The sequence below is a fragment of the Aotus nancymaae genome, unplaced genomic scaffold (genome assembly GCF_030222135.1).
Source record: "Aotus nancymaae isolate 86718 unplaced genomic scaffold, 86718_ANA_hifiasm-v0.15.2.pri h1tg000131l, whole genome shotgun sequence".
Taxonomy (NCBI): domain Eukaryota; kingdom Metazoa; phylum Chordata; class Mammalia; order Primates; family Aotidae; genus Aotus; species Aotus nancymaae.
This window is the reverse complement of record NW_026988546.1, coordinates 8,503,915-8,516,663: the sequence shown is the minus strand read 5'-3', so window position 1 is coordinate 8,516,663 and position 12,749 is coordinate 8,503,915. Positions and strand designations below refer to the sequence as shown.

At 37.8% G+C, this 12,749-nt stretch overlaps 1 protein-coding gene across 6 annotated transcripts in view; it reads right to left on the bottom strand.

Moving 5' to 3' along the window:
* Positions 1-761: 761 nt before the first annotated feature.
* The window catches only part of IL18R1 (interleukin 18 receptor 1), a 40,115-nt gene continuing 28,127 nt past the window's right edge, over positions 762-12,749 (bottom strand). For 5 of the 6 annotated variants that reach the window (XM_064371417.1, XM_064371419.1, XM_064371416.1 and 2 more), the window contains 4 exons: positions 12,415-12,554; positions 9,139-9,300; positions 4,901-5,059; positions 762-3,004 (listed from right to left, as the gene is read on the bottom strand). In XM_064371417.1, coding sequence (XP_064227487.1) covers positions 2,649-3,004; positions 4,901-5,059; positions 9,139-9,300; positions 12,415-12,554 — 817 coding nt within the window. In that variant the 3' untranslated portion in view covers positions 762-2,648. The remainder of the gene's footprint in view (positions 3,005-4,900; positions 5,060-9,138; positions 9,301-12,414; positions 12,555-12,749) is intronic. The other variant, XM_064371418.1, reaches the window with a different exon arrangement.

The following is a 12,749-nucleotide window of genomic DNA, read 5'->3' as shown; positions in this document are numbered from 1 at the left end:
AGGAATCCTGAACATCCCTCTCCGTCTCTTTTTCTCCTCGGAGCCAGTCCTAGGTAGCCTGCTTCCTCTCTGCAGGTTCCTGCCCTAGGCCCTCTTAGTCTAAATTGTCAGCCCCAGAAAAGTGCCTGCAGCATCCAAGATGCTCATCTCCAAGAGGAGGCCATACGCCATCCTGTGCCAACCTGGTCAGACTGCTCATGTGCGACTGTGGTCTAGTTCCTGGACTTACCATGCCTCAAGTTCCTGGGTTTGGAATATGTGGGGCCTAAAGCTTCTCTCTGTTTTGAGAGGATATAGCTCTAATGAGTACATGCTTCTAGGACATGACAATCATGTAGGAGGCATTTCTTCACATGCCCTAGAGAGGTGACTGTTCTGATTCTCTAAAATAGACTTCACAGTTTAAGGGCATCTGAACTATGGAAAGAAAAGATGTTTTGTACCAGAAAAGTTATTTGTTGGTCCTGATTGGGGATGTTTACACCAGAATTTTGAAACATGCCCATTAATTAACTGACATGTGAAGACTTACCATGTATAAGTCCCTGTGTTTAGTATTGAGTGGCTTCTGAGAAACAGAAGGGAATTATTTTGCTCCTGGATGAAAGGTGTGAAGCAGAAGGTAGGTGCAAGGCAATTTGACATTTAAAAAGAGATAGGTGCCCGTATTCTATTACAACAGGTAGGAGTCCATGTAGAGAATGAGGAATTGGAATCTTAAAGTAAGTGAAAAATATGTCAAGACACTTAAAAAATAAAGGTATTAGAACAATAGTTAATTAATGTATTTCAAAGTATTATATGCATTTTAAAGCACACATCTAATGTATACATTTAATACATTTAACTTGAAATGCATTTAGTACAAAATATATTTCAATTATTTTAAAGCAAGTATTATAAAAGAGAAAAGCAAAATCATTCTAGGTATTAGAGACTATGCTATAGCAATAAAATTTATTTTAATCATATATTTTCACTAATACGTTTTCACACATAAAACATGAGCTATTAAATTATTTTATCCTTTTTAGTCATCCAGTTGATGCACAAAATTGTAAGCACTACAAACATTAAATCAAATTCTTACACAGACAATTCCACTCTTCTCTGGTTTTCAGTAATATCTACCACATCTATTTGAAACAGTCTCTGCTTTAAACTTTAGCAGAACATTCATGTTGCTCCCGTGTATTCTAACCAGGCTTCCAAATTGATGGTTTCATAGTCACTCAGTGATTTTCTTGGATAGCTATTATTTTTTAGATCATCAAGAAGGCTCCCAGTGCTGGGCTCCCTTTAGGGAGAAAGACACGTGTCTTTCAACGTTAAAAGAGGCAGATGTTCAATGGAGAAATATCTTTTGCCCTCTGGATACGCTTCTCCAATATGCTTTTCTATGTGTGCAAACATCCTCAAATCAAAACTGCCGTCCTCCCTAGATCTGCTTCCTTTCCTGCTCTGTAGCTTCCGTTAGTCTGCTGCTAAATAATTGATCTAAGTAATCATTAATAATGATGATAAAAATAGTCATGGCAACACTGACAGACTGCTGAGTCTGTGCCAGGAACCATTTTAAGTACTTATATTTATTCATTTAGTGCCTTTGAGAGATAGGTCCAATTATCATAAATTCAGATTTTACAGAAGAGGAAACTGAGGCACAGAGAGATTGGATAAGGTTCCAGAGGTTGCAGAAGTAAACAGCAAACTCAGGATTGGAGCTCATGATGGACTCCACAGCCCATCTCTTAACTGCCACACCATGCTGCCTTCATGCTAGGGGCATTTTAAATATGTAACTTTTAAAAACCAAGCAAGTAACTATCGGGTTTTTTTTTTTTTTTTTTTTTTTTTTTTTGCTATTCAATGGCTAATACAATCTGGCAAACATTTTGATATAAACATTCACACAAAATCAACAAATGTTTCAAATCATCAAAAGTGAAAGGCCCAGATAATTCTCTAAATTAGAATTTGTGTCTTGTGAAAGATAAAAAGGTATTCGGGGTCCTTTTAAGAAGTTCCCAAAAACAGATCCACATAAGCAGGCTCTGTGTTGCAGGGCCTTACTGGGCTTTCAAAAACCACTGGCTGCAACTGTGGCTGGGATACATTAAATGCATCCTGAGGCTGAGGCCCTGCCAGCCCCTCCTCCCACATCCCATGCACAACCAGATCCACAGTGTTAGGGAGTGAAAGCAGCATTTCAGTTACTCTGTCACCCACTGGTCCCTAGAAAATGCCTCTTCATGCACTTAAAATCCCCTTATTTAAATTAATCACTGGGATTAAAACTCTTGGAGAGGCGCCATTTTTGTAAGGCGTAGGTTATTTTGCATCATGCCCAGCTTCACACTTGTTGAATATGGGATTAAGTATAAGCAGCTGCACCCAGTTATGGAAGAGGGAGAAAAAGAAAAGCTCCATTTCTTTTGAATTCCAGGTCTTCTGGGAGCACATGGCCACAGCCCACAGCTCAACCATTAGTCTTATTCCCGCCAACCTAATGACAAGTTTCATCTTCAAATGGTGAGCAGGATTTTTACAGTTAAATATTTAGAGTCACAGCCTTTGTAACAATCAGGTTCATATGCTCAGTCCCCAGAATATCTCGAGTTCTTTTTGGCATTCAGCATTTCTGAAGATTAAGGCTCTGAAACAACAGGCAAGACTTCCAATTCGTCTCTACTTGACTTGACTGTTTTTGCAGGCATTAAATAAAGAAGATTCTTCCAGAACCTTGAGTTATAAGAAAGAGAATGTTTAGCCTTCCACTTCAGAACTCTGTGAGATTTCAAAAGCTTTAGTGATTGGGGCAAGAATGTGAAGTCAGTAACAGGTGCAAATTCAATTAAGATTATTTTAATTTTTCTTTCCACCAATGCTTCATGGAGTCCACTTTCAAGTTCATACCTGACCTCATTAGACATAAAACTTTTACTTAGGACAATGATTAGTCTTCGGCTTTTCTCTATCAGTGAGTGGATTTCATCAACAACAGCTGAAAATGTAAAATATGCCATATTAATTCAAGGTAACTGAAAGGGGCAGCATGAGTTAAAAGTCATTTTGCACAGTACTATTTTATATTATTTAACTCAACCTCATTAATAAGTTTTTCTTTAAGACAAGTCATTTGTCCTCAATTTTATATGCTTCTTTAAAAACATCTTTAGGTAACAATAATAATGAACACCTTCTTAGCACTTATTATACCATACCTTATTTTAAATGTTTTTGGTATATTATCTCATTTAATCATCATAATACCCTACAGAGAAGATGCTGTTATCACTGCCGTTTAACAGACGAGGAAGCCAGACCACAGAGTGGTTAAGTAGCCTGCCCAGAGCCACACAGTAGTAAATGGCAGAACCAGAATCTGAACCCAAGTGGAATACATTTTCCTAACTATTATACTATCCTGTTTCTCCTCAAGCATAAAAGAGCATGCCAAAATCAGCATTTAAAGATTAAAAGACGAAAAGGCACAACAAAACAAAATCATCCATTATTTTAGACCAGGGGTTGGCAAACTTTTCTACAAAGGCCCAGATAGTAAACATGTTAGGTTTTGCAGATCACACTGTCTTTGTCACAACTACTTAATAGTGCTGTTGTAACTCAAATGCAGAGGCAGGCAATGCGTAAACCAATGTGTGTGGCTGTGTTTCAAGTGGCTGCAAGCGTGATGGAACCCATGGCTGGTAAATTGCCAACCCCTGTTCTAGACTTCTCACTGTTCTTAAATAGAGGTTTTACCAAACCTATTTACAACTGAATATTCAAACATAATTTTTATTTATGAATTAAGAATAAATCTATTTTCAAGAAAGACCCCTAGGAAATAACAGAAATATGGTAAAATTGATGTATGGCCCAGAATAAATGCTTTCTAAGTAATGATATGCCTTCTTAAATGCAAAAAAACACTACTCAAAAATGCCACAATGTATGCATCTGATAATCTGGCATACTATTTTTTTGACAAGTTGTTTATTACTAAACAGTAGTGTAAGTTAGCAATATTTTCCCTTCTAATTTGGAATACTGGGGAGAAATGTAACTATTTCTTTCTCACTGCTGTATCTTTGATGCCCAGTTCAGAACTCGGCATAGGGATGGTTTCCAATTAACATTAGATTAATAAATGAATGATGGTGACAATAAAACTTTTGTTTTTTTTAAGCATCAATATCCAGAATAATTTGACACCAGATTTTAAATGTTTGTTCTGGAAGACTTCAAAGAAAATCTAAAAATGTTACTCATTTTTGGAAATTTTAACTGTAATTTGCTTTAATATATGTACTATGGCCATTTGTATTCCTATATTCATAAAAAACATTGAATTTCATAGCTACGACCTGATGGGGATCGCCGCTTCCCTCTTATTTTTCCCTTTTAAATTTTTCTATTTTCTACTTAAATTTCATAACCAATATCAACACAATAAAATCATGCATTTTCTAGTAATAATTAACCTGTGTTTATTTCTAGTAAGAATTACTATTAAGAATTAACTAGTCCACACATAACATGTTAAATTAGGAACTGCTGTTGCGGTATACGCATTCTTACCATGGGTCATTTCTGGATAAATGCTTCATGATAACACCAGCTCTGGACCTGGTTCTGAAAAGGAGATGCCCTCTCCCTTTCCCCAAATTTTCAGAGAACCATGAAGCACAAAGAACAGAGCCCAAGAGAAAAGACTACTGGAAGCAGAGTAGTTTGTTTTCTCACTATCGATTGTTGACTTACGTGGTTATTTCTGGCTTAAAGGACCTTATTCATTTGTTTTTAAGGACAATGGGATAGCTATCTGAGGGCTAGCTTATTCACTTTTTAAAAAGGAACCATCTCAAATATTTTTCTGTCTGACATTCCCTCTTACCTCCTCCAGGCACTACATCCCTTTCAAATATGCATAACTTATACCCAAAATGTTTCTCCAACACTCTGGGCAAAATCTCCACAGCAAAGGTGTGCTCCTCTCCATTTTCAGGTTGGCATTCTTTTAGGTAAGACACAAAAGCATCATACATTTTTCCATCTAGGAGGTAAGATTAACACTTTTAATTCATGTGTAAAAACAATTTTGTTTAAGTAAAAATATAAGTGAATGTCATAGATAATGAGTATAGAATCGACAAAGAAAAATTAAATATAAAGTTGTTTATATTTAAATCTCCCATGCTAACCAAGCAACCAATTAGCCAATGTGTTTTTAAGCAACTGCTTTAAGATCCCACTGCTTGACACCATAGAGGAACAGAGATACATATAGGCCATAGATCCAGGCACTAAAGGAACTTAAATCTTTCAGTTCCTTAGAAATCCAAGAGCCCAAATGTGTCCTCGTTCCAGGAGTGGAAAGCAAATCTCACCCTGGTTTACTTGTATCACTTAATTCTACCACCATCCCAATCTTTTAACTCAAAAAGACCCCCAAGAAGGTAAAGAGAGAAGCAGCGTGGTTTACACTGTAATGTGGGAAAAAACTAGAGGTGAATGGAACAATATGCTATAGGAACACATGCTGTGATATTTTTAAATATTATAGAATATAGATGTCAGAAGGAAAACTTCTGATCCATTGATGATTTTCACTGATGATAACGTCTCCTCTCATTTAATTTTTGATCATGGAACAGTACTCAGATGACTAACAGAACAAATTCAGCAGGAAACGTTTTTCCTAAATAACAAAGACCATGCTCCTAACTGGGTAATTAAAACATGGTACCACTCTCTCTTCTAGCTTCATCCAATCTACTTGAAAAAGCAAAGCAGACCCATGCAACAACTTGAGAAAAGTTACAGGCAACACATTAGCAGAAGAAAAAATGGCATAATAAACAAACAAACAAACAAAAAACTAACAAAACTCACAGACAAAATAACCTGGCCAGAGAATAAAGAGTGATCCCAATGGACACGCTTTCTGAAAGGAGGAAATTTTGAGTCAGTCCTAAAAAATGCAACAGATGCTAATTGGGATCTGTAGAGAAAGAAGGAAAGCAGTGGGGAATGGTCTGTCTTTATCCTATGACGATTCTTTTGACAGGAGAGGGGTAAGATTTATGCATAGTATATTATCGGGATTAATGAATTTGCTGCTGAGTTACAGGCTACATATGATTGCATCCCCTGTTAAAATCTAATAGGATAAAACCATTCCACATCTACATCTCTTATGGTGCCACCTCATTTATGCTCAACAGCCCAGCCTGACACTTATGCTCACCCAATGATCCTTTCTGCTTCTGGTAAAAGCTTCCTCAGTTTGACCTACAGCATTCTGTTCAATGGTTTGGATTAGAACCTATTGTTGATTTAAAGCAATTGCTTTGCAGAACTGCATGTTTTAAAAGATGAAAAAATTTGGTAAAAATTTTAGACTTACATAAACATAAAAGGTAGGAAATGTTGGTAAAAATAAAACCAGTTATTAATCAGTAAGTAGGTCCTCTCCATACTTTTCTTAAACTGCTATGAAATATAACTACTTACCAGTTAAGTAAGAGCTAGTGCTTCCACTAGGATTGTCACTGTATCAGTGACAAAACAGACACTAACACAGAAGACAAATGAGCACACGTTTTTAAAAGGCATATTTTTCTTGTGATGTAACAGATTGCAATAAGCTGGGAAGACAATTTCATCAAATATGGGTTTGTAGTACATGTAATACGGCTTTGCTCTTACCTATGAAAAATTAGCTTTTCAACTATTAATTGCTTTCAAATTTATTTTAAGCAATTCTTTTAATATAAATCTGCTAATTTATATTATGATTTACTTTAAATCCAGTTAGTAAAAGGTTTAGTGGATTTGAGAATTGACAGAGTAAAGTGTTCAAAAGAAAAGGAATTTGAAAGCTAATAGTAATTTTTTTATTCTTTATATTCAAACATAAAGGGAAATTACAAAGGAAATTATAATTCAAATGTATATTTAGGACTTCAAGGAGTAAAGTTTCTCAAACTTTGCATGGCAAATGGCCATGTTTTAATTTAAATTTGCCTTTCTGTTGTTGACTGATTAGTTTCATTTCCAGTCCTTCACAAACCAATACCGAACACTTTCTTAGATACTGCAGCGTATTAAATTGCTATAAAAGTTTTTATTTTCAGACTTAAATCTTCATTTCTGTCCTTTTCATGGACTGCATTTGTTCATGGACCGCAATTTAATGACAGTGATTTAGAGCATGTCTCTAAATGTCTCTGTGCACTGCCATATTGATAGTTAAGAAGTGTGAATTGAAAAAATTACCTGGAAATTATGTCAAACACAACTGGAGAAGAAAAAAAGAAATCTTACCTCCAGAAAGTCAGAAAGAGAGAAGCTAGTCAATGTCTATTTGAAGACAAACACTGGTCTATGCAAACAGAGACCATTCAGAATATATCAAATACAGATTTCCCAGCCTCCTCTTTCCCCATAGCAAAATCACACATAAACATACAGGCTCAAAGCTAAATTCACCAAGCTTGCTAATTTTATGTTGTTCAATTTAAAGTTCCAAATGTGAAAACTAAACCTATAAAAATCTCAGAGGAACTAATATAATTTCTGTATAACTTGAGGTTAGGAAGTCTATTTTACTTATGAGCCCAAATCCAGAAAGCATAAAAGATATATCTGAGTATGTTTTTCAAAGTCTTTTATATAGCACACCACTACAAGCAAAGTCAAAAGACAAATTACAGCCTGGTAATATTTGCATTTCGTATTATAGTTAATAGGCTAAACTCCCTAAAATATAAATAACCCCTAGAAATAAATATGCAAATTAAAGCCTTCACCCCATGGAACAATAGGGAAAGGATATGAATGGATGTGTTGAGAAAGGAAATGCAATGGAGCCTTACGCAAATTAAAAGTTGCTCATACTCTTGCATAGTAAAGGAAATGCAAATTAAAACGTCACTTAGATACAACTTTTCACCTATCAGATTGGCACAACTCCAAATGGTTGTGGGTAAGGTTATGGGAAAAAAATTGCTGTCATCCTTTGAAGGCAGTAGGCAGGATAAACTGACAGTATCTATCAAAATAACAGTTGTGTCTCCCCCTTGTATTCCAGAATCTCCATTTTGGGGAATTTTTCCTTGAGACATACTGCATACATAAGCTGTCCGTGACAGCATTTTTGTAATAACAAAAGATTGGAAGCAAGCTGAATGTCTATCAAAAGGAGGCTAAATAAACAGTGGTACCTCTACACAAATAAAATATTGTGCAGCCCGAAAAAAGGAGGGACTTCTTTATAAAGTAACATGCAAGTGTGTCTAAGGTATAAGAGAGCAAAGTTAAAAAGAGTATGCATATTAAGCCAAGATTTGTTCTCTTTAAAAGAAGGAGTGGAATAATAATCCATATTTACATTAGCAATGAAGGGGGAAGGTGGGAATCATAGATGTGGGAGCAGGCTGGAAGGGGGACTTTCTGCTGTATAATTTCATAGACATTTTGGGTTTTGAACTATGTGAAGTTTTTTTTTCCTGCAAACACACGCATGCAAAAACAAAATTAAGTGCAATGAATTAGACTGACTTCCTTTCGATTAGTAATTATCTGGAAACCTGAGGACTTCTAGTCACCTTTAAATATAAAGAAACTGAGGCATAGAGCTAGTGGGTCAACATAGCAGCAGATAAAAACTGGCAGATCTAGAACCCAAATCATTTGGCTTCCAGCTCGGGGTTCTGACACATCCATTATTTAAGCCTCCTTTGCCAGGTTGAAATAATGAGCAATAGGACAATTCAATCCAACTTAAAGCAACTTTATTGAATACTATAAAGGTACCGATGTGATCTGTGCACAGGGACATTCAGATATACAGTTTCTGGGCTCAAGCATCTCCTAGGGCATTTAGGAAGCTATGACATACATTATACGAGACAATCAGGACAATTTTGGGCAACACATAGGTAAGCACAAAAAAAGATGACACAAACAACATTCATTATGGATGGCACAGGCAGAGCAATATTTCCCAGAGAAAACTTCTCCCACAGATTAATTCTATAACATCATTGCAATAAGATGAAGATTAATGTCTATTTATTTGATTTCTTACTTAGAGTATAAGATAAGAAATCCCAGAATTACATGTGTTACCTGTTAATGTTTCATCTCTTCTCATTAAATGTCTATAAAATAGAACCAAGTCAACTCTATAAATGACGCACATAGTCACTAGGCACACTACTGCCACCAAGGTCAAAACAGCTACGATCATTCCTCTTGTAAAGATGTGGCCTGGGATATCAGCCATGTCTGCTAGAAAAGAAGGAGAAAAAAGAAATGAAAATAATCAAGAAATCTTACCAGTGTCGCCTATCATCACGTGCTTGTCCATTTTTACTGTTAACTTTAATACAGTAGTTGCCTAGCCAAGTGCTGACACATTCCGCTGAGTGACTCCACATTCCTGCCTTTAGTCTGGAGTAGTGATAATTCTACTCAAGTTGTTAAAGAATAAAAATGTGTACAAGGATATTTAGAGACCTGAAGTGAGAACATTATACAGTAATGTATTCTACCCGTACCAGTGGAAATCAGATTTCTCAGGCAAAGAGATACTAAGCTGAAATACATAGGGATTCACAGAAATCTTAGCAAGTGGGTTGAGAACATAAATAGAGGTGAATAGTTTTGAGAGAAGAGAGAGTACTGGATTGACATTTGTCTGGGTTTGCAGCCGGGCTCCATCAATTATTTTGTATTGTAGGAAAAATCATGGATGCCCCTAAACCTTAGTACCTTCATCTATAAAATAAAGATACTAACAGTTCCTGCTTCACTTCTAAGGCTGCTCCTTTGGGGAAGATTAAATGAAATATTACACAAAAAGTAGTTAATATAGCACACACCTCTTGGAATTTTAGCAAGTTCTTTGTATAAAAGTGCCACTTGGAAAAAAAAAGTTACATTTTTTAGATTGATTCCATTTATGCTCATTATAGACAGTTTAAGGTAACACAGATGAATAAAAAGAATAAAGTAATTTTTAACAACCATCCACAATGTGGTGAAGGCTGTGTCAACATGATAGAATATTTCCTTCTGGGTTTTCTTTCTGTCTCTTAGAGTTTTTACTTAGTTGAGATCATATGGTAATCACTCATTATTTCTGAATATTATGAGCATTTCTGTAGGTCATTAGAATTAGAATTCATAATATCCTAAAATAGAGATTGACTGGAATTTGTAGTAAGTATACATAAAGTTGCAGTACATTTTATATGTATAATATAAATGTATACATGTATATTTATATAAATGTATATGCATGCATGTATATGCATATACATTTGCATGTGTATATATATACATATATGCATGTATATATGTATATACATATACAAAAATGCATATACCTTTATCCATATTTCTAATTCTTTTCTTAAAATACATTGTAATGGTGGGGACATCTCTAGGTCAATAAGTATAAACATGCTTAAAACTTTTGCCATCTTGGTACAATGTTCAGAAATTATCTTTCCATGTCTTTCCACTATGGATTCAGGTAAGCCGCTAATGTTGCTTAATAAATGAACTCTGGACAGAGCCAGGGTCTGGAGCTCCTGTACCTTTGAAAGGACTGCAGAGTTATAACTGTGTCACACTTTTATGCAGACACACACACATACACATTGCCAAGCAATTCTTCCCGGGGTAATGGTAGGTTATGAGCTCCAATTCCTAAGCCTACATTTGTGAGAGCAGCAGCAGGAGAACTGGCAGGTTAGAAGTGTCTAGGGCAGGAATAGGACACTCCTGCCCTGCTCTAAGAGGGGAGAGGCGGCTGGTGGTGAGCAGGCCCCGGGAAAGCCTGCCCAGTCATTGATCCAACAAAAACAAGATTTGAGCCCCGCTCCCTCAAGAGTGAGTGGACCACAGTGCAGGCATACACACAGGGGTGGAACACCACCTGCGACAAGCCTTGTGGAAGGTAAGAACACAGATTTCAGTTCAGAGTTTCAATACCTTTACCTGCCGTGTGACCTTGGGCAGGTTTCTTCACCTCTATAAAGCTGTCATTAAGACTGGATGAGATCACGGGAGGAACTCCGCCAGATCCTGTCATGTAATGATCATGTATGGAATGTGAGCTGTTGTTATGAGTGCATGTGGTAGAGAGGCAGCTCTAAAACATGTGTGCTAAGGAGCTGCCCCTGGGCACCAGGATAGCCCAGCTGGAGGGGGTTTCCAGCCTTTGTGCTCTTCCTGTCCCACTCCTTCCATTTGTCACAAAGCCAAGGCCCAGTCTGTGTGTGTCTGCTGTGTATCTCTCTCTCCATTACTGTCTGTTTCACTCTCATTTCTCTGTCTCTGCATCTCTTCATGTCTCTGTCTTTCTATCTCCCTCTCTCTCTGTTCCTCTAGATGTGTCTCTTCTTGTCTCTCATTTCTCTGTCTCTCTGTGTCTCCATCTCTCTCTCTCTCTATCTCTGTCTTTCATCTCTTCAGAGTTGTCTGTTTGTCCCTCTGTCTCATGTATCTCTTTCTCCTCTCTCTGTGTCTGTCTTTCCCTCTCTCTGTCTGTCTCTGAAGGTGTTAGTCTCTGTCTCTCTCCCTTTCTCTCTCTCTTGCAGATCTTGACCTTTCCCTACATATCCAGGGAGTTGATGGTGGAGCCTGGGAATGAACAGTGAATGAGTAGTGACAACTGGAAACCACAGCTTTCTGGCTCCAGTGACAGCCATTTCTGAGCAGCTACTAGGCTGAAGGCCCTGGGCTGTGTTACTCTGGTGGAGGAAGGGGATGACGATCCTGGGGCCCTCCATCAGTTGGGCACTGAAAAAAGTTAAGAGCCCACAGATCAGGGCTATCGATGGTCTGCTTGCCAAGTCCAGGGTCTGACCCAGGATGGGGGCACAGTCATTCCTTGTTGAATGAATGAGCACACACAAAGCCCCTGTGCCTGGTGCCCTGCTGTGACTGGCTGGAGCAGCAGTCACACAGAGCATATGCTGGCCTCACCCCACCCAGATCTGCAAACTCCCCTCTGGCTGCTCTGGGTGCAGTGCTGGGTGCAGGGGCTGTCCTGATGGCCTCCCCAGGAACCTCATTCTCAGCATCTTCATGCCCAAGCTTCAACTGCTGTCCTGCTCGGGCCCCCTGATTTCCACTTAAGGTGGAATATGACTGTGAGAGCAAGTGAATGAGTTTGTGTTTTCAATCACTGCTTGGCGCTTTGAGACAGAGGGGCTAGGCAGAGCTGAGCACCAGCTCTGCCACTGAATGCCTATGACACAAGGTGGCTGATTTCCCCTCCCTTCCCAGGAGCTGGGTTCTAATGTGGAAAATGAGGATGTGATAACCTTTGAGAGATCTCTCAGCAGCAATGAGCTAAGTTTCCACGAACTTCCAAAAATAAATCTTTCTCACCCTTTCTCACCAAGATGAAGCTTTTGGTGTCTGTGCCTCCTGTGCTGGTCACAGTGCAATTATATGCAAAATTTAGATTGTGTTCAGCAATATTTTCAATTCTCAATGCTTTTGAAGCATGCCATTTCCCTTCTGAAGTCCTGTAAGAAAAGAAAATAGTTTAGTAGTAGGCTTTGTTCTTTGCCCATGAGAGGGGAATTCATACGTTTAAAATGCTCAAAGGCAGCTGCAATGTTGCCCGCATTATTTCCTCCCTTTCTGGTCAGTACTTTTAAAGCATGGACTACAATAAATGCCCCCCTCCTCCGTGGAACATCAGAACTGACAAAAACAGC